The 26209-nt window shown below is 34.0% G+C and overlaps 1 protein-coding gene across 4 annotated transcripts in view; it reads left to right on the forward strand.

Moving 5' to 3' along the window:
* Window positions 1-26209, forward strand: part of LOC150098858 (activin receptor type-2A-like) — a 181969-nt gene that overhangs the window by 109475 nt on the left and 46285 nt on the right. For all 4 annotated transcript variants that reach the window (XM_090404565.1, XM_090404562.1, XM_090404563.1 and 1 more), the window contains exon 5: window positions 3740-3907. In XM_090404565.1, the coding sequence (XP_090260691.1) occupies window positions 3740-3907 (168 nt within the window). The remainder of the gene's footprint in view (window positions 1-3739; window positions 3908-26209) is intronic.

Below are 26209 nucleotides of genomic sequence, written 5' to 3' on the forward strand. Positions count from 1 at the left end.
ACAAATTCTCCCACCACCACCACCCCTCTCAGCAATATGGCATTATTAAAACTCTAACCAATAGATTCCACAATCTTTGTTCCAGTGAAACTGCCCTTTCAACCGAACTCAAACACATCCACAACACCTTCCTTTCCAATGGCTACAATGATTACAGAATTAAAAGAAATAATCAAGTCCTTCCCCATTCCCCAACCATCTCTTCAGAAGGACTTCAGAAATGCCATCACCATACCTTACATCTGTGGCACATCAGAAAAAAATAGCCAGATCGTTAATAAAGTACAACCTCCATACAGCTTTTAAGCCCCACTGTAAACTCCTCCCCTTATCCGTTCCACCAAAGATCATTTCCCCTCCTCTCTTAGTGCCTGGAGTATATATAGAGTACCTTGTTCCTGCAAACTGGCTTACTTCAGACAGACAGGCAGATCAGCAACCATCCGATTAGAAGAAGAACAAGTCATACATCTGCAGCCACGATTATGGTCAATCTGGCCTTGCAGACCATTTTTCCAGGATCTCCTGGGGAAAAAACACCATTCTCCACCATAGTATATTCAAAAAAGAAAGACTGTTCTTTAAATCTGCATCTGCACTCAGGAATCAACCTAATTTAAACAAATATGGTTGCATAAAACTTCCCAAAATTTGGGAAAAATTAATTATCAGAGATCCCTCTTTACATCTTAGGTCACCTGCAAATGCCCATAGAGAGATAGGACTTTAGTTTCACTTACTGTTGTATTGTATTTGTGTGTGTTGTTACAAAAAGTATTTTGCAATCCCTGAAGATGTCGCTGCGACTGAGACAAAATATTGGAAGCATTAAAATTTGTTTTAATCATTGGAAAATCATTCACTGAACTTCTTGAACCAAACAATGAAAATATAGCAGAGTAAGACAAAATTATTCGTCAATAAATCTTGAACTGAAAATATACATTGTGTGTGTGCACACGTGCACTACTGTTAAAGTATATAATTCAGTTATTCTGTAGATTAACTAGGTATTCTAGGAAGGCATGTTACTAAAGTATCTAGGAACTGAATATTTAGGGAAGAACATTATAATATCCATATTTCTTATATGGATATTATATTGTTCTTATATGGATATCTCTACAATGAGTATTTCTAAAATACTCATTGTATGAGTATTATAGTTAAAGTATGAAATAAGAATTTTATTACATACTTTATCTAGGTAATTCAAGATACCTATGTATTATTTAAAGTAACTAAGCAGATATAGTTAAAGAATAAAAAGAAATGTTGATTGGAAGTTTTTCCCCCCACTTGGTTAGAGTATAATAAATTTAGTTTAATCCTTTATTTAAGTGTAAGCAAACAGTTTGCACCTGAAGTGTCTTCAGGACTGAGGCAACTCGTGGTAAAGGTGGACTTGCACATCTCTGCAAGGAAATGTGCTTTGCATTATGGGAGATACTAAGCATAGCATTATATACATAGTATTGCAAGGATATGTGCTTTGCATTATGGGAGATACTAAGACAAGTGATGAGAGCTTAGTCCATCTTACCACGAGTTGCCTCAGTCCTGAGATACTTCAGGCGCAACTTTGTTTGCTTACACTTGTATAAAGGATTAAACTAAATTTATTATAAATGTTGATTGTCAAACAGTTACAATGCCTGTTATATTTCTAAAATAAAGAGCATCATTTTCGCTATTATATACTTATTAGTCTCATGAATACAAATGAACAGCTTAAGAGTAAAAATAATACATTAATGTAAATAGTGGAAATAGATGCACATTTGTTCAGATATGATGACTATAATGGCATTTTGTAGTCTGACATCTTTGCATGCACATTTCACAAAACACCTGACTGTTCCAGGTGATTGTGATGCAGTGTTCTGTCATGTTTTTCTGGCTTCTTTTTCCTCACTATCACCAAACTGGGATCTTGCATATAATTGTTTTATTATTCCATTCCTATTGTTCAATTTATAAATCAACAGTTTAAGTTTAAAAAAAAGGGTTCTGAGAACAGCACAATTTTTTTAAAATTGTGCTGTTCTCAATTTTATCACAATAACTATAACTTTGAAATGAAACTTAGCTTTTATTTATTACATCCCAATAACTATTAAATAACATTCACATCATAAAGAAATCTTTTAATGCTATAAATAAATGAAATGACAGGAAAAAAACTCTTAGTTTAAATTCAAACTCCCATTTTCCTTGAATTTGCAATACAGAAAAGAGAAAAAAGTTACCCCCCCCCCCCATCCATAAATATTTTTATTAAAATACCTATAGAATATTAGGCTATGTAAAGAACTTCCCATTATTTTATTATTGTGTCCTACTTTTTATAAAAACCTTCTTTTTTTTCAGCACTATATATTTTTATTCCAAAAATTGTAAAGTAAACATTGTTAAAAAAAAATGTCAACAATGAAATATTTTTGGCTTCTAAAGTAAATTAAAATTTAAAGATATAATGAGTCTACAGGGAGCCTCCATAGCCCAGTTGTTTTGACAGAGCCCTTTGGCTGAAAAGACATGGGTTCAGATCTCATCTATGATGTAAAGAACTTTTATCAGGGTTTTGCTATTAAAGGCGAGTTAGCGAATCCCATATGGAGGTAGAGGGGGTTTCTGTTTTTCTCCTGAAACTTGGGTTTTTTCATCCCTCAAAACAGGCAGACCAGCCTCATGAACATTTATATACACAGACATAAAATACTCACCTATAGGGATGTAGCAGAGGAGCGGCAAGCTGGTTGCATTAATTGCCTAATACCCTCTCATTAGGGGTCTCAACCCATCTCAGATGAATGAAAAATTGATGAAATAAAGTTTGTTGGTAACAGAAATTCAGTGTCAGAAACTCTGTCTTTAAAAACATAGATTCTTTATTTTCCCCTCCTTTTATTTTATTTTTTTAAATAGAGCACTATTTATAATGTGCTGCTTTTTGAACGGTATATACCTCGGTATTTGTTTTGACCATTTACTGAAATTTGAATAGTAAGATAAAATGGATTTTAAACCATCCTAAAATTAGAAACAAGATAAAATATACTTAATTATAATCCTGTGATATTTTCATACTTTACCTTTATCATATTCCATTCTTTCTTCAAATGAAATAGTAGATGGTACATGCTTATTGGTTTAGTTGTTAGCTTATTTTAGAAGTGTAGAATCAGAAAAGTTTTTTTTTTTTTGTATAATTTCCTTTCTTTCATACAACTATGAGATGCCAGTTAACTTTTAATGAAACAGAAGAGCTGAAATGTTTTTTTTCTCCCCCCCCCCCTCCCAAAAAAATCTTACTATCTATATAGAATGAAATCCAACCCAGAAAATTATATTCATATTATTATTTCATCTTTTTCTCCTAATTGCTTATTGGTTTAGTTGTTAGTTTATTTCAGAAGTGTGGAATCAGAAAGGTTTTTTTTTTTTTTGTATAATTTCCTTTCTTTCATACAACTATGAGATGCCAGTTAACTTTTAATGAAACAGAAGAGCTGAAATGTTTTTTCTTTTGTCTCCCCCACCCTCCCAAAAAAATCTTACTATCTATATAGAATGAAATCCAACTCAGAAAATTATATTCATATTATTATTTCATTTTTTTATCCTAATGGATGCAAAATTTTAGCATGTGATTATTACTATTTACTCAACTTTTACAATTTTACTTTAATAATTTCTCTGATCCTTTGTAATATTGATTTCCTCTTTCCACCAACAGGATAAAAGCTCGTGGTTGATAGAACAAGAAGTTTATAAGCTTCCCCAAATGAATCACAATAATATTTTAGCATTTATTGGAGGGGAGAAAAGAGGCGACAACATTCAAGCAGAATATTGGTTAATTACTGCATACCACGAGAAAGGCTCTCTCTGTGATTTCTTGAAGGTAAAGTTTTTTATCTTACCATTACTGTTCCAATTTTTTTTATACTGGATATTGCATATGTATAGAATGTTCCATTAGCTTGGAATAACCTTTTCAAGTATTTCTTAACTTGAACAAATCTTCAAGTGATTATTTTAAACCTAGATACTGGGGTAATAAGTTATTTTTTGTTTACATATGCCATCCTCAACCTACCCAAACACACGTGCGTGCACAAGGAGATTGCAAAACCTGCAGCATACATCAGCGTCTTGTGTGGGTTAATGGTTAATGAGAAAGGAATCTATCGATACATGTCTATCCCTGTATATTTTCCCAACAGGAAAACTATCAGGTTGTTAACCTCTTGTCAGAATTCCACATAATTCTCAAAACACCTGGATCATTTTAATTTAACCAAAGACCATTGACATTTGCCTCCTCAATTCTGAGTATAACTTTGTCTATTGTTCTTCTCCCAGGCAATCTCAGCATCATATCATATGACAGTACACTGGTACTATTGGAATGAACAGGATTTCTACATCTGTTTCCCATGATCTGATAAATTCCATTCTTCTGACTCCTGATCCAAGCACTTGCTCTAATCTAATCTAATAGCTGAAATTATGCTTTCTAGAATGAGTTCTTTTATTGCCTGTTCCACTCAAATTCTCCGAACCTTATCCATAAGCCTTGATTTTCCAACAAATATGCCAAACAGTCTAAGCTAAAAATGCAATGTGCACTCAATAGCTAAGTCAGAAACCCAGCCTCCCACTCACCATGAACTACAGCCCATAACTATTTTAAAAAACATAATAAAATGGACATATCTAAAGCAGACTCTGTACAAGTCAGCACTAAGTTTACTTCTTACTCAAATGGCATTTGAGCCTTCTGATCCCTTGCCAAGAAACTGTTGACAAAACTTCTGTCTTACAGTAACTTTGGTTGCCTACTTAACTCTTGTTTAGACAACCAAGGCCAATTTTTCCCACTCTTCCACAAATCACTCTCATTGTGATTCCTCTGATCTTTTGTCAGGACATTAGAAAAATAGTAACTGGGATACCAATAAGTTCTCTGCTGAGATGATAGCCTTCTATTTGTGCTAAGAGTTTGTGCTCCAGAACTAACAGTCCTATATCACTTTTACAAGCTGTCCTACTCATCTAGAATCTATCCAATAGCATAGAGAACCTCATCAGCAACCAGTTTCTTCACTACCTAGAGGCCAATCCTAATTAGTAATCATCAGTTTGGATTCTGCCATTCTTGTTCTACAGTAAACCTCACTAACCTTATTCACTTTTGTGCACAGGACACAGAAAGATTTTGACTCATTTGTCACTCTTGATAAGAGCGACAAAAGCCTTCCTTCTAAGCTGCCACGTTATTGTCCTACTTTTTGTGAGCAGATGGCTAGCTTTCTCTCTAAAAGTTCATTGCATGGCATGACAAGTAGTTTCTTCTTATCTGATTTTTCTATCAATGCCAGAGCATCCCCAAGGTATATGTTTTCACCTACACTTTTTCTCTTAGATATCAATTATCTTTTTTTATGTCCAATCCTATTTATAGCTTTACTGACATGACATTTTTCTTCGTTATTCTCATAAGCCTTGCAATATTCAGATGTGTCATGCCTTAAACACTGAGCCATTCTCAAATATGTTAAAGATAATTTAGTAATTTTTAATGCTGCCAACATATAGTCTTACTTTATTTCACAGAAGAAAGACTGTGCTTCTCTCTTCCTCACTTGCTCACCAAACCAAGATCAGTGTATGTATCAGTTCCTTTGGAACAGTTTTCCCCATATCCCTCATGTGAAGGATTTGTTTGTAGCAGAGGGGACCTCCCAGTGATGGTACTGGCCTTTTCTTTCTTTTTCTTTGCTTTTCTTCCCATATTCTTGATTTCTCCTGACTCTTTTTTACTGTCCTGTCTTCCAGACCACACCACCATCACTGGGATACAATCAATGCCTTGCTGTCGTTTTTGGACATTGAGAAAGGAGATCCTGGTAGTATTACACTGTTTGGCCTCTTCTTCGGCATAATAGTCAGTTCCGGATATCCTGGCCGTGATCACTCACATAGTGGACTTGCCAACAAGGGTCAGTGGTGGTGTAGTCTTTCCTGTCCCATGATCTAGGGAGAGGGCTTAGGGTTTGCAGGGCTATTAGTATGGTGTCCGAGGTAGCTCTGGTGTTCCACTCCTGAGCATAGTCATTGCTTGCCATAGAGTGGGCATCCATGTGTGTGGCTCTGTTATGGCAGGAACTCTGGTGCTTGAAACTACCTTTGAAAAAGAGTAATTTTTCATGCTCAAGTTTATCAAGAGACTTCAAAAAGCCCCAACCATGTCCAGAAGCAATTGCAGTATCAATGGAAAACAATAAAGAAGCAAAAAAAAAAAAAAAAAACCATCAGACAGCAATAAACATAACCAACCTCTTTAATATTACAACCAATTGAAAAATATCCATTTGAGAATTTATTGTTATCCCTCTTTATCCAGAAAGGTTTGGAAGGGTCACCAGAATATCCAAAATTATCAAGAAACTGTTCAGGGGACATTCTTGTAGCAACACTCAGACACAATCAAATTAACTCCTTCATGCAACATCTATTGGAGGAATACCAGTGACAATTATCCCTCACAAAACTTTGAACTACACTTGAGGAGTAAAATTGGGATGGGATCTCTTTGATCTTCCTAATGAAGAGATCAGTACCAAAATAAAAGACCAAGGAATGACAGCCATGAGGAGAACATTCATATGTAGTGACAGCTGCCTCATTCCCACTAAGAATAGCATCATTACTTTCAACATATCTAAACTACCAAAATCTGTGAAAACAGTATATCTGAACTTTCCAGTTAGATTCTACATCCCAAATCCTTTGCACTGCTTTAAATGTCAAAGTATGGTAATTCTCAAACTGCTTGTAGCGGTTCTACCATCTGTGCTTAATATATATAGTAAGGATCACAAGAATGAAGACTGTAAGAGTAACACCCCTGAAATGTTCTAATTGTAAGGGAGATCAACCAGCATATTCACAAGCATGCCAAAGGGGGAAGGATGAAAAGGAGATCCAAAAAATAAAAACTGAGCAGAGAATCAGGAGGCAAGGAAGCAAATATACCACAAATGTAGCAGCATCTAGTGGCAAACCCTCCTATACTCTGAGGATAACTGTATAGCATATGTTGGTCCTTCTAACAATTACAACATCCCTGAATTGTATGAGTTGTATGCTCTCTTTAGAATGCATAAAAGAGAAAAATTGGTATGTGCTCACTCTTGAGGACATGCCAAAAATGGAATTGTGCACCAAGGAGCATCAAAAGGATAAAATAATATATCTGGTGTCTTAGATGGAGTCCAATTTAATTTTACTTGGATATTTTTCCTGTTGAAAAGAAATGATAGACACAGGCCATCCACAATTCTCAAAAAAAAAGAAAAAATTCAAAGCCAATGCAAATAAAACCTGATAACATCAGAACCCAGATGATACCACCAACAATAAATGATGAAAACATTTCTACAATGGAATTATGGATTCCATCTTCTATACTACATCTACTTGCCTCCTTCTGTAGATCTGTCTCTTTCAGGATGACCTTGATGATGTCATATTGCAGTTACCATCCCCTTTACTTTACAGCCTCCATAAAAATGATGGGGAATTTAAATGAAGACAACTCTCTGTGGGGTAGTTTCCCAACTAATATCAGAGGAAGAATTGTTTATACACTGAACGTTTCTGTACTAGTTTATATATAGTATTTGTCTTTCGCTTGAATACAGAAAGTAACACCTTTTTCCATATGCCTACACGAACATTCACTGCCATTGACTTAACTATCTGCTCACTGTCCCTCCTCCCACTGTTTAAGTCGGAACCGTGATAGCTTATTTGGGAGCAATCACTTCCCTGTGACACCCACTTTTTTGCATGGACAGTCATGTGCTATATCACAGATATCATGATGGAAAATCAAGCAAGCTGACTGGCTTACCTTTTCTTCCTTAGCTGAACTTGATTCCACAATAGTCAGCTCATCCCTTATCAGCAGTGCAGTGAATCATGTGACATTGACAGCGATATGCTATATCACAATGGAAAATTAAGCTGCCACAATTGTAATTTCTAAAACAACTAATCAGTTTCCAAATTTCTTTAAACTGTGGTGGAATGCTGATTGCATAGCAGCCAAAGAAGTACAGAAGAAAGCTAGAAATAACTTTTGATATACCCCAGCAGATATCATAGAACAACAACAATTCTCATTGATTTCAAACCTTATACCAAATGGTCTGATAGTCATTATCATTATTGCTTTCTTCAAGTTCTATAAGAGGACACAACTGCTTTGAAATCATCAAACTGAATCTTGGATCCAATACATTCATTTTCCATAATAAGAGCAACCAGCGGCAAAGAAGTGTAAGATAAAATCCAGAAAATGAAAGGCAGATATACCACCTGCCCACTTTCCATCCTTGGACATAATGGACAGGGCTACATTTACCATAAGGTGCATTAGGAGCAAACTGGGGTCTCACATTCTATGGTGGCCACATTTTAAAACCTTACTCCTCACAAACAACAATATGAAAACAGCCTAGTTATAGTTGCAAAATAAAATACTTATTTTTAAATATTAAATTCATAATATAAAAACTAGAGGCCTTTGAAAAATTTGTGAGGCCCCCTGCCTCCATTTGTCCTTTGTCAAAAATACATTGTCCTTTCCTTAGAATAAAAAAAACACTTAACTAGATTACCTAGCGTAAGTAGCTACGTTCATTGCCTATAGTAAGCAACGCAGTTGTTTGCCGTTTGCTCGGTAACCGGAATCTAAGTTATATTAGACTAAATACCTACAAGTTAGTTTCATTTTTTTATCCTATAATGATAGTTTTTAATGACAGTGCAAAATCAGAGATCCTTTCATACTTTCTTCACTTAATATTGTATCACTTTGGAAGATCAGTGTCACTATCAATTTTTTTGCTAATTATTTTAATTGCCAATACATTTTATTCTCCCAGAACTTGATTCATGATAATTATTTTTGTCAAACAATTGTTTTATAAATTCATAAAAATCTGAATCTTAAAATAAATACAACTTTCATCTGTTGAAATTAAGTTTTCTTTATTTTTTGTTCATAATCTTAGTCGAAGGTTAGGTCACAGAGTGCGCCAAGGTTCGCACTTTATGATTTTGCTTTATAGAGCATTATACATAAATCTTGAATCATATCACATAATGCATAATTTTTAAATAAAGTAATCTGTAGGTTTTTGCACTTCAACTTTCTTGGTTTTCTCTAATCACTCACTGCAAATCAAAATAAATGGCAGTTATGAGGTCAACTGTTATGTACATATTTTCGACAAATTTCGATATTAATTGGCAGTTTTGAAGTAGCGATACTTTCCCTACAGTTTATCATTCGAAACATGTATAAGTGCATGCATCAAAATGAAATTTTATTTTCAAAATTTTCATAATAGAATTAACATTGTATTTCACCATTGATGGCTAACTCCTCTCCCAAAATTGTCACCATTCACACATACACACAAATACTGCTAGGTAACGTGTACTTTCTTTTTGTTTTAATTCATTATTTTTCCAAAGTAATTGTACCAGAGAAATTTTAATATTCCGCTACGAAATTAAATTGTGATTATTATAAATTAGCAAATTTTGTATATTTTCTCATTTATTATTTCCTGATAAGTATTAATCATTAAATTGTGTGATATTGGAGAAATTGATGTTTATAAGAGTTTCAACCTATAAAAGCAATATCAGAATAAAATGTTTTGAACATCTGTAAATCAACCAGAAAGGTGTAAAAAAAAAAAAAAAATAAATAAAAAAAATAAATAAATAAATAAAAAAAAAAAAAATAAATAAATAAATAATAATAATAATAATAAAATGAATTTCTGTGTGTATTTGGCTATTAGGCACTTTTTAATGTGTCTACTGAACGTGCTTTTCTTCACTTTCTCAATAATTTTCGTTAATTATTGAGACAGATACATAGCTTATAGACTGTTACTTGAACAGAAAGGAATAGGTCTATAACACTCCCCCCCCCCTAAGAAATAAATGATTATGTAATACATATGCATCTTTTCTTTTACCTTGATGGGCCTGTGTTTCACTCAGGATTTCTCCATGAGTGCAGGTCACAAAGATGCCTCCAATGATCTCGATATCGAGCCTTTCTCTTCCATGTTACATCCATCGATTTTACTAGTGGATCTTCCCATCTTGTAAGTGGTCTTCCTGGTTTTCTCTTTATTCTTGGTTGCCAGTTGAGTATTCTGTATATCCATCTGTTATCCCCGGGTCTGGCTATATGACCTGCCCATCTCATCTTGCTTTAATATACTGCAGTTACCACATCTTTTATGCCTGATCTCTTTCTTAGTTCCGTGTTTCTAACATGTTCCATTCTGCTGATGTTACAAATCCTGCTTTCTATTGCATGCTGAGTTATTCTGAGAGTCTCTTCTTCTTTTCTTGTCGTATTTCATGTTTCTGATCCATATGTAAGTGATGGTAGAATATCACTATTAAATAGTTTTGCCTTCGGAGAGATGTCAAGATTTGGATCAATAAGCGTTTCTTTTAGTCTGTTGAATGATAGCCATTCAGCTTTCTTTTTTTTTTTTTTTTTTTTTTTTTGATAATTCTTCACATAAATTATTATTCATTTTTATTGTTTGTCCTAAGTAATTGTTGGGGTCAACTTGTTCTATATGGATGTTATTAATACATAGGTGACTGTCACTTGTGTAGATGTTTTTGATCCATTTTGTTTTTTCTGGATTCATTTCTAAGCCTATCTCTTACTGCTGTTTGTGTATATTTTTTCACTCATTTCTTCTAGGTCTTTTGGGTTGTAGGATATCAGTACTAGGTCATCAGCAAATATAAGGATTTGTAGTTTTTCACCATCTATGCTTATTCCTCTGTTTCGGTCTGTTTTTTTTTTTCAGAATGTATTCTAAAGTGGTAAATAGATTTGGGAAGATCACATCGCCTTGGCGGATCCCTCTCGTTATATCTTTATTTATAGGTTGATCAAATAGGGTTATTTGTGTGGTCTGATTTTTGTTAATTTCTTTTATCATGTGGATGTAAGTAGGGGTCCACATTTATTTCCAGTAAGGTACTGATGACTGCATTGTGTTGTAATGTATCAAATGCTTTTTTAAAATCAATAAAGGGGAAACATACAGGGATTCGGTATTCTCTGCATTTTTCTGTTAGTTGTGAAATGACCTGGAAATGATCTATTGTGGAGAAGCCTCTTCTGAATCCTGCCTGCTCTCTACTGGAGTTGTCTTCAAGAGTGTTTTGGATTCTGCTCAGTATTACTCTGTTCATGATATTATATATGTGAAAGAGACAGATTGGACGATAGTTTTTTAGGTCTTCCTTGTTCCCTTTTTTGAATAGAAGTATTGATTTTGGTCTTCAATTCCTCTAGTATCTTTCTTTGAAGTACCATGTGAATCTGGCCGCAAAGGCTTTAAAAATAATTGGTCCACCTTGTTGGATTTTTTCAGCCTTAACATGATCAAGTCCTGAGGCTTTACCTTTACTCATTTTCTTAAGGGCATGTTCTATTTCTTCTGGAAATACATCTGGTATATTGCTTGGTTTTGGAATGATAGGTTCTGCAACTTGGCATTTAGTTGCATAGAGATCATTATAAAAATTTTGCACAATTTATTCTGTCCTTTTTCTATTAGTATGTTTTTCTCAATTTTGATTGTGTACAGCAGGTGGAATTGACTGCTTAAAATTTAATTCTTTCTCTATTTTTTCCAGGCTGGTTTTTGCCTGCACTGCTTCTCTTAGTTTTTGTATCCTGAAAGCTTTGTAGTCTTCTGGATTTCTTTTTCTTAGTAACTTACAGAAAATTTTCTTTAGATTTCTTCAGTTCTTTTCTCTTTGTCAGTAGTTTATAGTTTGAGTTGAGAGTCGTTCTCTCTTTCAGAGGAATTTCTGATTTTTTCTTGCACTCATTGAATTTATTTATAAAGTCAATATAGTCATTTATGTAACAGTTCTTAATAGTCCATTCGGTTTCTTCTATGTACTTCCTGAACTTGTGGTAATCTATTTGCTTGGGTTGTCTTTTGTGGTTTACTGTTGCCCTGATGTGTTGTTCTTTTTTGTAGTCTATTCTTATAATGGCTCTGAGGAGTCTGTGGTCAGAATCTATGTTGAAGTATGTTTTGCCTATTCTACCAGTCTTTTGCAGTCTGTCAAAGTAGTCAGTTTCATTTTTTGTGCCTCCATTTGAAGATTTCCAAGTCCATCTTCTTCCTGGGCATTTGTTGAAAAAAGTGTTCATGATAAAGAGTTGTTCAGCTGCAGCAAATTCAGCTAATCTCTCTCCTCTTCTATTTCTTTCTTCCAGGCCATGTGGTCCTATAAACTCTTTTTTTCTTTTCCACATCCTATTTTGGCATTAAAGTCATCAACGAATGTGTATTGACTTGTAATTTAATGCCTGTTCAAGATTCATGTAAAAATTTTCTATTTCTTGATTATCAGCTACAGATGTTGGAGCATAGCAGGATATTAATTTTATTGTTATATTGTTCTCTATTCCAATTAGGAGTACACCTATTCTTTCAGATGTGATGTTACAAGAAAGGATTGACTTGGTGAGCTTAGATTTAATAATGAAGCTCACTCCTCCTTATTTGTCATTGTTTGAGGATGCTCCGAGGAGTATCTGTGAGCCATTGGTACCATCTTGTTGTCAGTTCTTTCAATCTTTTTGTTTCATTCACTAGTGGAATATCTAAGTTGATATTGGTTAGTTCTTTGATTAATAAATCTATTCTGTAGTCTCTTGCCAAAGTTTGATTGCTATTTTCATAGATTTAAGAGGCGGTCTGTTTTCATCTGTGAGATTCTTAGCACCCCTGGCCTCACTCGGTGCCTTACCAACACTGTAGAAAGGTGAATGTGTGGGCTGTGCAGGACTCGGGCCATTTCTGTTGTTGCAGTAGTGGAATCTTTGCTGTGGTCGTATATACACTTCTCCTGACTAGGGTTCTGAAGTGTTCGCCAGAGCTCTGTTAGTGGTGTTGGGTTTAAAGGTCTGATAATGGTTAGGATTCCCAACACCCCAGGATGCACCACGGGGAGGTAGAGTTGGACTTTGCACCTCTTTTCTTTTAAATAATTCAAATCTTTTTTCTTTTTCTTTTTTTTTTTTCAAGATAATTGTATTAAATAATTTATAATTTTTCTTTAATAAAAGTGAATCCGATCACTATAAATTAAGAAATAATTTTGGCATAAATACTGTATCAGCCTGTAAAAGAAATGTCAGTTTTTTTTGTGTTAGGGATGTCTACTAATCAACAACTGAAAACAAAACAAGACATTCTTGATGTATTTTGCACTACAGCTTGAGGCAATTTAGTGTGATTTCTGGGGAAACGTCACTCTTGTCTTTCTCAATAGCAGTGAGAATAATATAAGCCTTTAGATTTTCCTCCAGCTAAGAGGATTATTATCACATATTTCTAAGACACAGTAATATTTAGAATTAAAAAAAAATCACACTACTGAATTTTCTTTTGTGTGGTCTGCACAAATAGTTTTACATATTGAAAATATAGCATAGTATTGCTAAAACTTAGAATAATTTGAATGAACAACTGATTTTAGATTGCGAAGAAATAGTATAGAATTAGAAGCTTCGATGGTACAACGATATTATTGCTTTATTTCTTTTGTCAGGTAAACTGAAGTATAAAATGAAATAATTTTGACAACTGTCTGAAATCTTTCAAACCAGTAGAAATTTAAAGTAGTTATGTAACTGAGTTCCAGGAGAGGAGAAGGGAGGGCGATGCAGTAAAAAATCTTCAAAATAAGCATAAATTTTGAATCATTCCGTATTGGATACCCTTCATGTTATTCAAATTAAGTGGATATTGAATCCAAAATTATCTCAGCCCTTCATATTATATTTTCAACATATCTCCAGTGGTTACGCACTGGATATTATAGTAATGTGGATCCTACAAAAATAAAATAAAATCTGTTGCAATTTTAAGCAAAAGAAAAAGGTGAAGAGTCCCTGCTAAAATATTGGATATAAATTTTTGATATTAAAAAAAAAAAAAAAAAGATTCTCAATCGGAAACCCTAAGTAATGCAGTTTACCATCATTTGTTGTTCATTAAACAAAATCGTTCCTAAAATTGAAATGTGATGATCCATATAATGGTATTTTGCAAGGAAAGAAAGCAAAATGTCATATTTATTTCAAAAATTTTATTTAAAAAATATATTTGACAATATTTTAAATGAAATAAACATTTGAAAATTCATGAATAACAATTCTTTTATTTTTCAGAAAGTGAAAGAACATAAAGTTGTCTTGTTCCGTTACACTGATTTGAAGAATAAAAGACAGCAAAATTACTTTTACTAAATAGATTCATTGTAAAGGCTGATCTTTGGTCATTTCAGGATTGATTATTTTCACACGTGTGAAATTCGTTTTTTATTTTTGGAGAAAAATAAAATTGTGCAGAAAAAAAAAAAAAAAAAAGATCAAATATCATAGGACTGTAAAGGAAATTCTAAGTAACACAGTACACGTAAAGTCAAGTGACCAAAGGTTGCTCCACCATAGTTAATCCATTAATGGCTCCAAAATCGTCATTCAAGGATTAATTGGGGGGGGGGGGTCAGTGCATGACAAAAATTAAAGATGAGAAGGAAAGCATGAAAAAATAAAAAAAAATGTGTGACGAAATTTCACAATCTAATTGAGATTACTCATATATTACATGCGAAAGAAAATGTCATTGTTAATACTTTGCAATAAGGTAATTTTGGAAATTAATAAAAGAGCAAAAAGCTATTTAGACATTAGATATGTTTGACTTTTTTTGAAGAAAGATATAGCTCAGGACAATTACAAGACTAGTATTAACAAAATTTTACAATCTTATGGGGCTGATATTGACTCAGAAAAATTTATTGATAAAGTTAAGCAATTTTTAATAATGATAAAGGAAAAAATTCAATTAAAATATGTATAAATTTATAAACGATGGGTTTAGGTCTACTTTTCCGAATGTAGAAACAATTCTAAAAATATTTTTGACAATGCCCATTTCAAATGCAGTGTTGAAACGAGTAAAAAATTATTTAAGAAGCAACTTGCACAACAATAAAACAAGTGACTTGTCGTTATTATGCATTGAATCTGATGTAATGGACTTGATTAATTACGATGACATTTTAGATATATTTGCTAAAACCAAAGCCAGAAAAAAAACTTTATTATTTTTTTTTTAAATTTAAATTTGAACTGATTTATTTTTATAAGTTTTTTTTTTAAATGCAAATATATGTATACCAATGTTGTGTTATTTCTATTTTATTAAAATGAGTTATGGAAATGTCGACTTTTATTTTCAATAAACTAAAAAAAAAAATGCTTATGAATTTGATTAACTGAAATAGACTTGTTCTTTTGAGGCCTCATAATAATGTTTCACCTAGGGCCTCCAAAAGTATATAAATGTGTCCCTGATAATGAATTACTGACCCAACAGCAATTGCCAACAGTCTTAGGGTGGTTTTTGCCAAAACAGCATCATCTTATTGCTTGGAGTTCCTCGTCCAAAAATGTATAGCAGAAAACAACAAATCCCGTTCTCTTTGAGTGGCATGGGAAAACTACAACAAACTGCCCACAAAATGAGAAATAAAAATTATTTTTCTTAAATGTTGCCCAACTACCAAATAGGAACTATTGTTCCTATTCAACGGAATTTTCTGCAAGAAAGTTTTCCTGGATATCTGTCTAGAGAAGGATTGAAAATCCCACTAAATTGTCAATCAGTTGCTCTGACCAGCAGATTCTGAGAAAAATGGACATAAAAAAATGAAAAAAAATCTGAAAAAAAAATTTTCTTATCCTTTTGTTTTGTGGAGAGAAATAATCGTTTTGTCAGAATACAATCTGGCTTCTGCAAATTCGGCATCTTTGAGATGCCATTAAAAACACTACTGCCATGGATTCATATATATCACCATGCAGCTTTTCTTTCTGCAGGCTACCCTAAATATTCCACCCCTTCTGTTGCCCACCAGCAGCTCTTTCATGCAGACAGAATGGAATACTCTGATTTTTCTGCCTGCCTGTCTATGGATGGTTCAAAATCAGAGGTCCTAGTGTAATCTTCTGCTGTCCTCCCAGACAGCATAATATATATCTGCTCAGATCCCACTAGAATGTAACAACCTTGCTGTTGAGCTGTTTCTTATAGAGCATGCCTTAAACTACATAAAATTGCAACTACCAAAGGTGTATTACATATACAGATTCATGTAGCACCCTACAGGCAATAAGTCTAGAGCTGTGTAAATGTTCAGGACTCTCATAACCAACACATTCTCTTGTTTATGGAAGTTACATTTACACATGCACTTCTTTTTGATCCCGAGATTAAGGGAAACAAGGCTGCAGACACTGCAGCTAGGTCACCTCATTTCTCAAAGTTTCACCATTTTCCTATCCTCTACTTTGGTTACAGGCAAATCATCAGACAAACTTTTATCTCAGTGGTAGTCATTATGTAATAGAGAGACCAACAACAAGCTCTATTAAATCAAGTGTGAAATCAAATTGTGGCAGTCTAGTCTATTCAAGGATCATAAAGATGAAGTTCTTCTTGCTCAGCTCTGCATAGGTCATAATCAACTTACACACTCTGCATAGGTCATAATCAACTTACACACTCCTTACTAGTGAGCGGAGATGACATACCTATATGTAGGTTGTGTGGTACAAGACTAACCATCATTCATGTTTTAATTGACTGCCCTTATTTTGTCAATAGGCGCATTGCTATTTTAGTCATATTCATAATGTTTCTGGACACTCAGACAAATTTTTACAGAGTATTAATCTTTATCACTTTATTTAAATATGTATATGTTATATATATTAGTTTTATTATTTCAACTTAGCGTATATAAGCTTTTAACATAACTACCAGGTCATGCCTGGAGATGGAGTCATAGTAGTGGTATGTGGGAGGCGCCGTAGAGGCCATGTTACGGCATGGTCATGCTGTGTGAATGTCATCGTGTCCGAAAGTCTATCTCCTCTCACTGCACATCCCCACTCTATCCCTCTATCTAACCACAAACTAATGATGAATCTTAAAAAAAAATGGTAGTGACATTGACAAAAAAGAAATCTCTCATAAACTAATTCCAGTAAGACTTTCACAATGCAACCAATCACTGTCCACAAATCATGCCACTACCTCATTAAAAACTTGCTTTCACATCCACTTTACTAACATCTGCAGCATTCACACCAACATGAATGACATTCACTATAACTTTGTCATCCAGACCAGACCTTATACCTTTAACAGAAGCCCAAATAACATCTACATCCACTCCTGGTGTCCTAATTACACACTTCACAATCCCTTTTGTCATGTGGTTGGTGCCTGTGCTTTTGTGAGATCAGACATTGCATGTCAGAGAGTGCCTAATTTAGAATCCCATACTTTTGACTTCCTCCGATTCAAGGTTTTCTTTCCCTATTTTGTAATATTCATCTGCTGCATTTACTGTTCTCCAACTACTCAGACCTCTTCACATTCTGCTCCATGAAACTTATCATCTGCAATCCAGATACTGAGGTCATCTTCCTAGACAACATCTGTGATTCCAACTGACCACCTACTAAGCTGGACAAGAGGCAAAAATCTTTGCCATAAGCAATGACCTAATGCTAATGTTTGTCTACCTATGTAAATTGCTGATAACCCTCTTCACTCTCTCTATCTCTTTTTAACCAGTTCTCCCTCCAGATACATAATTCAGGTCAACACCCCTATCGGCAACGCAGACCACAATCTTGTACAAGTCTCCTCTCTCCAGGTAGGTGAAGGATATGGTTTAGTTCAGTAGTTAGGGCATCGTTGTCTGAGCAGATTAATTTAGCCCTGTTATATAGGGTTTTTATAATCCAATTGAGGAGGCAGGGGTGTAATTACTGATGAATGTATCACCTTTATGGATTGGTTTTCTGTAAACAGAGAAAGCCAAGGACCCCTCAGGCTGACATGTGATCAGAGTGTCTAGAAAAGGGAGAGTGTTGTTGTTGTTGTTTTCTTTGCAGGTGAACTGGATTCTGGGGTGTTGATTGTTTAAGTGTGTTAGGAAGTTGCAAAGTATGTCTAAGTCGTATGGCCAAATAGTGAACTAAGGTATCTTTTAGTGGGACATTTGTGAATAAGGAGGAGACATCAAAACTGACCATTATGTCAGTGTGTTGGAGTGAGAGGTTCTCTATACTGTTGCCAGTATGAGGTGTGAGCACTTTGGCTAAATATTTGGCTAATTTGTATGCGGGGGAAACAGTGCCATCCACAATGGGATGTAATGGCACATTCTACTTATGCATTTTTGGTAGTCCATATATTCAGGAGGAGGTCTAGAGTCGAAAGGTTTTAGTCTGCTAGTCACCTTCTTAAGGGGCCTTTGGAGTGTTCTGATTGGGGATCTGGTGGGATCATATTCAATGGGGAGGTAGGTAGAATGATCTAACAGTAAAGTTGAAAGCTTACCTGTGTAGTCTGGTTGAGAACCACAGTGGCATTTTGTGTAAAATTGAAACACTGTTTCATGTCATTAAAGGCTCTCTGCATTTATAGCCGCACTAGCTTCAATACTACGTGAACAAATTGCTGCCACACATGTTCTCTTGGCTGACACAAATAAGACTATTCATGCATTAGAGGAAGAGCTTGCTGCAATGCTGAACAACGACCTTTGGGTGATCCTTTCAGACGTCTCTCATGCTTCAGCAGAGAAAGAATTTATTAAAATACAATGTTGGCATATAAAAAAGTTTTAAAATCTAAAAAAGAACTGCATCCGAACCTCAAATGCTACTCAACACTGTAAATAACCTTTCTTCCATTAGCCTGAAACACAGTACACTCGCACGTGGCCACAACTTCGCTGTAGCACCGAAAAAAATACCATCTGAAGAAATAATGATACAGGTGGAACATGGTATCCTCAACCTTCCTATCCATATTGCTAACAATATCGGACTGGATGTAGCCAGTCTTGGCTTTCTCTGTTTACAAAAAACCAGCCCATACAGGTTGATACATTCACTAGCAATTCCCCCCCCCCACACACACACACACAACAGTATGGGATTATAAAAACCCTATATAACAGGGCTCAATTAATCTGTTCAACAACAATGCCCTAACTACTGAACTAAACCAAATCCTTAATACCTACTTAGCCAATTTCTGTAACTCCCATAAAATCCAGAAAATATTAAAACCAGTTAACCAGAACCCCCCTCTCCCCTTCTTATCAGAGATTACACTAAATCTATTACCATTCCATATATCCGGGCACTTCTGAAAAGCTCAAAAAAATCCTATAAAAAATATGACCTGACTACCTGTTACAAACCACATAAGAAATTGGCATCCCTTATCCACTCCACCAAAGACCAGCCACTTTCCCTAGACCTACCTGGAGTGTACCACGTCCCTTGCAGCTGTAAACTCTCCTACTATGGCCAAACAGACAGGACAGCTAATATCAGGATATCCTAACACAAAGACTACATCCAGTTTCACCAATACAGCCACTCAGGACTTGCGGACCATGCACTAGATACCCATCACAGAATACGCTGGAAGAATGACACTTTACTACACCATACCAAATATAAATATGAAATTATATTTGGTATGGTGTAGTATTGTTCCTAGAATCAGCCTCAGCCTTAAAAAAACTTCCCAAATCATAGTTTTTAGCCGAAATATGGGAAGGTATTGATTAAAGTTTTTTAATTAATATTTTAGTATACGTTGTTATTTCCTGAAAAATTTAAATCACATGTAAACCAAGGTATAAGTTTATCTACAAGAATTACAATTGCAAGTGTTTTTGCCATTTCTAAAAGGAAATGATATAGTATTGAAATTAAGAATATTAAATTGAGAAGTTTTATTTCCAACTCTGGAAGTAAAGCTACTTTAATAAATTTGTTGGCAGCTGTCTGTGATCAGATAAATTGATAGTGAATGATACATCTTCAAAAATTATGGAAACAAAGGAAAGGATAGTGAATGAGGTTTTAAAAGTAAAAAAAAAAAAGATAAATTATGCAAAGAAAATAATATATTTTGAGTGCATTTAGAATGAGACTGAAAATTCATTCACATCTTGTCTGATAACTCTCCTGTGGCGACTTTTGATACCAAGTCTTCAGAAAAAAAAAAAGGAGTTATGCAATTACCTATTCCATGTATTGTGAAAGATAATTTGACATTTTCTCCAATTCTGCATAGGTGACCAAGGCTGGATTAATGCCAAAAATTCAGTATTATAGTACATATAAGCTGTGAAAGTGCAACTTGGAGATAGCAGAATCCAAGTACAGGCAACTCTGTTAGTAATGACGTTGGTTACAAACAGTACTAAGCAGACACTTTAAAAACAAACACTTAATATAAAAGCAAAACACATAAAATACATTTGAAAATTCTTAAGTTCATAGCATAATGGAAAGCTCGAAAAAGTTTTTTTTTAAAAAATGCATAACATAGCAAAAAAGAGCTTTTTGGCTTCAGGTGCATTTGCAGATTGAGTTAGCAGAGTTGTTGCTACTGACTCATTGTTGGCTGCATTAATAAATACTTGTTTAGGTTATCACTCTGAGTGTCTTATTTATTATAAGGAAAGTCAGTATTAATTGTAGTTGTAAGTTGAATAAATTTCATTCATAATAGAAACTTATATGGTGAATGGGGATGAGAGAAACAGTTTGTTATAATGTAAGGTTCAGTATAGTGAATTTACGGAAAAAGAGCCCTCCCCATCCTTAGGAATAGAAACTTTCTAGAAAATACTGGCATTTAGTGATAACTACTATAACTTTTAGTCATATCTTGCACTAAGGTTTAGCAGACATCTTGTTGGAATGTATATCCTAGTTCCGAATCCGACATCCTGTTGTAACGTACTCTTATTAATAAAATCTATTAATTGCCAATTGATCACTAATACAAATATAGAGAAATTTATATTTATACTGCGCCACCCTATATTTAGATTAGTCTATATAAAATAGTAGAATCAATTTTCAATTAAATTAGCAGTCTCCTTACTCATTCAGGCCGAATTCAATATTTTTCACTTGAGGCTCCCGCTAGATTCGAATTATTTATGAACGGTGCAATAAAAAAGAATCAGGCAAACACAGTATTGAAATTAATAAAACAAAACATTTAATATAAGGTTATATGATAAATACATGAATTCCACTTCTAAAATAAGACATTACAATTAAGTTAGTACATCGGGTCAAATCATTCATATTAATTCAGTCTTCAAAATCTTCACATACAAGTTTCACAGTTTTCTCAATTACAAGATTCCTTACTCAGATTATTACAACAGAAATTCTTATTTAATTAGTTTGCCTATATCTCTCAGTTATACTCCATACTTAACTCTCGGCAGGCACTTATCATAATCATTAAATACGGCAGATATTATTTCAAGGCAAATTATTTTTAACTTCTAACTTCGGCGATATGCCACAGTAAATGTTAGAATAAGCGAAATGGAACTATCACTCAAATCTTCATGCACAGAAACAAATAAAATATGACTGTCCTTACCGGAATTAATCTTCAGCACGTCAGATTTAATGTGAGTACATCTTCAAATTATATTTATTACACCTATGGAACACATTTAAAAAGAATTCTTCAAGGTCATAACTAGATTATTATTTGTCGCGCTTCACAATTCTCGATGGCAACTATAGGGCAGATTGATATCCTTGTTTACTACTTCACAACAAATTAAGCTCCGTACAATTCTTCCTAAAAGCAATATAGAAATAAGTAGTAATTCTAAGCTAACTGGATCTATTCTGAATCCTTCATTAACCTTCCAGTTCTTTAATTATCCAAATACGGCACCGAATCCCTATTAATGCCACTGCTGACTTTACTTTCAGCTATCTATAAGTTTTCACTTCGTCTTAGCACACTTTTAAATACTACTCTCTTGAAATCCTGCCCTTCAGTCCTTTTTATTTACTTTCACCCCCTTGCTTATATCCTTCCTTTTTTCCACTTCAAAAACTCTCTCTTTTTTACTCTAATTCCTACTCACATATTTTTCTTCTCCCCTCGTTATCGAAGCTCATGGTCTAGCCACGCGCGTTCCATTTTATTTCTCTCTCCATGGCAACGAACAATGCGTAAACATTCACGTTAACGTTACATAAGGCTATACATTTACATTGAGTAATGAAAAACATTAAATAAAATATTACAGTTACTTAATTTTCTCTTTCATTTCATTTACAATTAACAATAATAAAATATATGTTACAGTATATATATAAGGTATATTAAATTATATACATATAATTTCTCATAATATTATTGAAGGAATAAAGTAAATAAGATAAATGATATTTATCACTGGGTCCTTCCAATAGTAAAATATACATTAAAATTATTTAATCAATAATAGATGATGAAATTCAGGAATAATACATGAATAATAATTCTTAAGCAAGGGATTAACAAATAATTTTTAAACAAGTCATGCTTAATATATGATAGGTTATGTTAAATGTAAATGAAGGACAAAATATACATAATAATTTCATTCACAGTTTAACATATCCTTAGGATATGTTAAACCCATCCTTAGGAATAGAAACTTTCTAGAAAATACTGGCATTTAGCGATAACTACCATAACTTTTAGTCATATCTTGCACTAAGGTTTAGCAGACATCTCATCATGGATCATCATTTCCTCCCACTGTTCTATAAACACTTTAATTGGATCTTATTTCCCTCCCTTCATGCATAGAAGAGTTTCCAGTAGCATTGGTAGCTGGTATGCCTTTGTGTCATATTATAATTTCATATCTGGTATTAAGTTGTTTCTATAAAAAATTATAAAATAATATTAACTCATGGACATCACTAATATTTGATTTGGACTTTTGCTTTAACAGAAATGTAAATACATGTTGTGAACCACCTATAACAACTGCATATAAAGCATCAAAATTTTGTTAAAGTAAAAAATGAGAGTAAAAACAATTGCAGTACAAGGGTAATTAACCATAAACCATTATGTAACATTATACTGCAAAGATGTTTGAATTCATTTAAACTTATTTACATAATTTGTCTATAGACAAATTTTATTTGTAAGCTTCATTATTTAAATTAGAATAAAAGATATATGTGAATATCGTTGTGTTGATAAGATTTCAACCTGTTTATCTAAACAGTATTCTATGGTAAATTGAATACAGCAATAGTGCTTATAGCTTTGCTATCAGCAGAAACTTAGGAAAGCTGCTATTCCTCACCACATTTCACATTAGTCGCCGATGGAAAGCAACCATTCATTTAGCACCAAAAAAGAAAAATCAGTGAAATGTACATACCTTCTTGCATTGTTGGAGTTAAAATATCTGTAGACATTTTTCTATTGACTACATAATTGAAATTACAGAGAAATAAGTAGAATGGCCAGTGGACATATAGAGAGAAGTGAAAAAAAAAAAACTTTTCAGTATGATATTTCATTTTTATCCTGCTTAAAACTACATATGATTCCTATGCTAAATCCCTTATGTACTTGAATAAATGTGAAGGTATCGCTGTCAGCAATAACATAAGTCATCGATTGTTCTTATTTTTTGTGTCTTCTCTCCATGTGATGTTAGAATATAGTGTTTGTAATGGCAGGTGTCCATACCCTGAACCGCATCAAAACTGATAAGTTTTACCACCTTTATTATCTGGTATATTTATGAATGACATTTTAAACTTAGTAGAACTCTTTAAAGTTCTTAAACCAGTAGAAAGTTCCATAAAAATCATCCCTTGATTATAGTTTTGAGCCTTATTGAGGACATCTTCAGACCAGATGTTTCACATCTCTTCAAGCATCACTTTCCATCTGATTTCTTCAAATGGAATGATGGTCACTATAAACAACTGTTTGGCCTGATCATGAGATCCCCCCCCCCCCCCCCCCCAAGAAGATCTGCTTATGGAGAACATTAGGTGGGGGCGGGAGTTTTTTTCAGTTGGTCAACCCCAGATCTGCTATCTGATGGGGAAAATATATTGACACTTTTATTGTCTGAAAACATAATGTATCTGATCGTTAAACTATGTTCTTCTGTGTTCCAACATTTAAGGATTCTTCAACAGACCACAGGGTTCCAATCCTTTATATTTCTAGTATCTTTGTACCAATAGGCACAAAGATAGAAATTATATACTTAGAAATTTATTCGTTACTTAGAAATTGTACCTATTGGTACTATTTCGAAGATGTACAGGGCACATGCAGAAAGTAAAGTCCAGTAAAGAATTAATAAAGACTAGTGGAGATGAAAAACGTTTTATTATATGCTAAAATACCTACATATATACTTTATTTTTCCACATAATTGTCATTGACTTCCAGGCATTTCTTATCGTGGCACAGCTTCTTCGTACCTGCATCAAAAAGTCTGCCTCTAGTGAGTTCAGCAACTGAGTCACACTGTTCTTCATTTCCTCATCATTTTCAAAGCACTGAGATAAGAGCCACTGCTTCATGTTCAGGGACAAGAGGCACAAGGTCAGAGGCTGTAGGGTTGGTGGTCAAAAAGTTCCCACCCAAACTTTTGAATTTGCTGGACATTTCAAGCTGTAGTGTGAACTTGTACATTGTCATGCAAAAGCACAATCCCTGATGACAGCATTCCTTATCGTTTGTTCTGAATTGCTCATCTGAGTTTCTTCAGGATTTCACAATACACATCAGCATTCATTGTGGTTCCTCACTGAATCAAATCAGTGAGCAAGATCCCTTTTCAGTCCCAGAACACAGTGGCCATCAATTTTTTTTATTTATTTTTTATTTTTTTTATTTTTATATAACAGTGCCTGTTTGAATTTTTTTGCTTTTGGAGATGATGAATGGTGCCAACACATTGAGTGTTGTTTTGACTCAACATTTGTGTACAAAATTCATGTTTTGTCACCAGTCACAATACAATAAAAGTTCATGTCCTTCATTTTCATAACTCTCCAAGTTATGAAATTTTTTCATAATTTTTTTATATATATTGATATAAATTTTATATATACTGATTTTATATTTTAAATATATATGGATTTTAATAATTATGAAATTTTTTCATATCTCTCCAAGTTATGAAAATTTTTGAGCTGATTCTACTCATTGCTGTTTATGTGCATCAGGCAGCATTTGTGGGACTCATCTGGCACACAATTTCATGAATGACTGAGCATGTAACTTTCTGGAATTCAAAAGAAAGTTCTATAATTGTGCAATGGCGATTGTCATGAATTTTTGTGTTCACTCTTTCCAGCAAATTGTCTGTCACTACATTTGGCTGGCCACTGCACTCTTCATTGTGAACATTGTTGTGGCCTTTTTTAAACAAATGACACTATTGCCTAACCTTACTGCTGCTCATTACATTAGAACTGTAAACCTTATATCAATCACCTGAATTTTCAGCACTATTAATGTTTTCTACTAGCAAAAACATATCACAAATCTCGCAACTGGCAAGATTTTTTTTTTCACAGCATTGATTATAAATTATTCATAGAAGACAAAAACAGTAACACGATGAAAGTAAAATGGTCAACAGCTAGCTGAGTCACTCTATGCTACCATGCATGCGCAACCCCCCTCCCCTCTCCAATATCTTATTTGGCAGTAAATTCGGAACAGACTTTCTGGATGTGCCTCATATCACCTTAGTCCGACATATTTTCCTATGAACAAAATTTTTCATTGGTTACCATCTACAGGATGCAAACTGTTGCTTCTGTCTTTTGCTGGTGCCTAACTGATCCTTTGTGAATGTAATTTGTCTGGCAGCATAGTATTGACACTAAACAGTAGGACAAAGCACTAAACTGTGGGACAAAGCTTGTCTTATTCTTCTTCTTCTTTCGCTATGCCTTATCCTGTGTTAAACAGGGTCGGCGTTCCCATCTTTAATCTTCTTTTCCAGATTATCCGGTCCAGGGCATCTTCCCAACTCCATCCTTTCTCCCTTGTCTTATTCATAGGTTTTAAATATGAACTCCTTTTCAAAGAAAGTCACTTTACATCAGCCTAACCTCAATAGGAATGATTGTTTG

Source organism: Typopeltis vanoorti, chromosome 15, assembly GCF_054136105.1.
Source record: "Typopeltis vanoorti isolate ZY-2024b chromosome 15, IOZ_Tvanoo_1.0, whole genome shotgun sequence".
In the NCBI taxonomy this organism is placed as follows: Eukaryota; Metazoa; Arthropoda; class Arachnida; order Uropygi; family Thelyphonidae; genus Typopeltis; species Typopeltis vanoorti.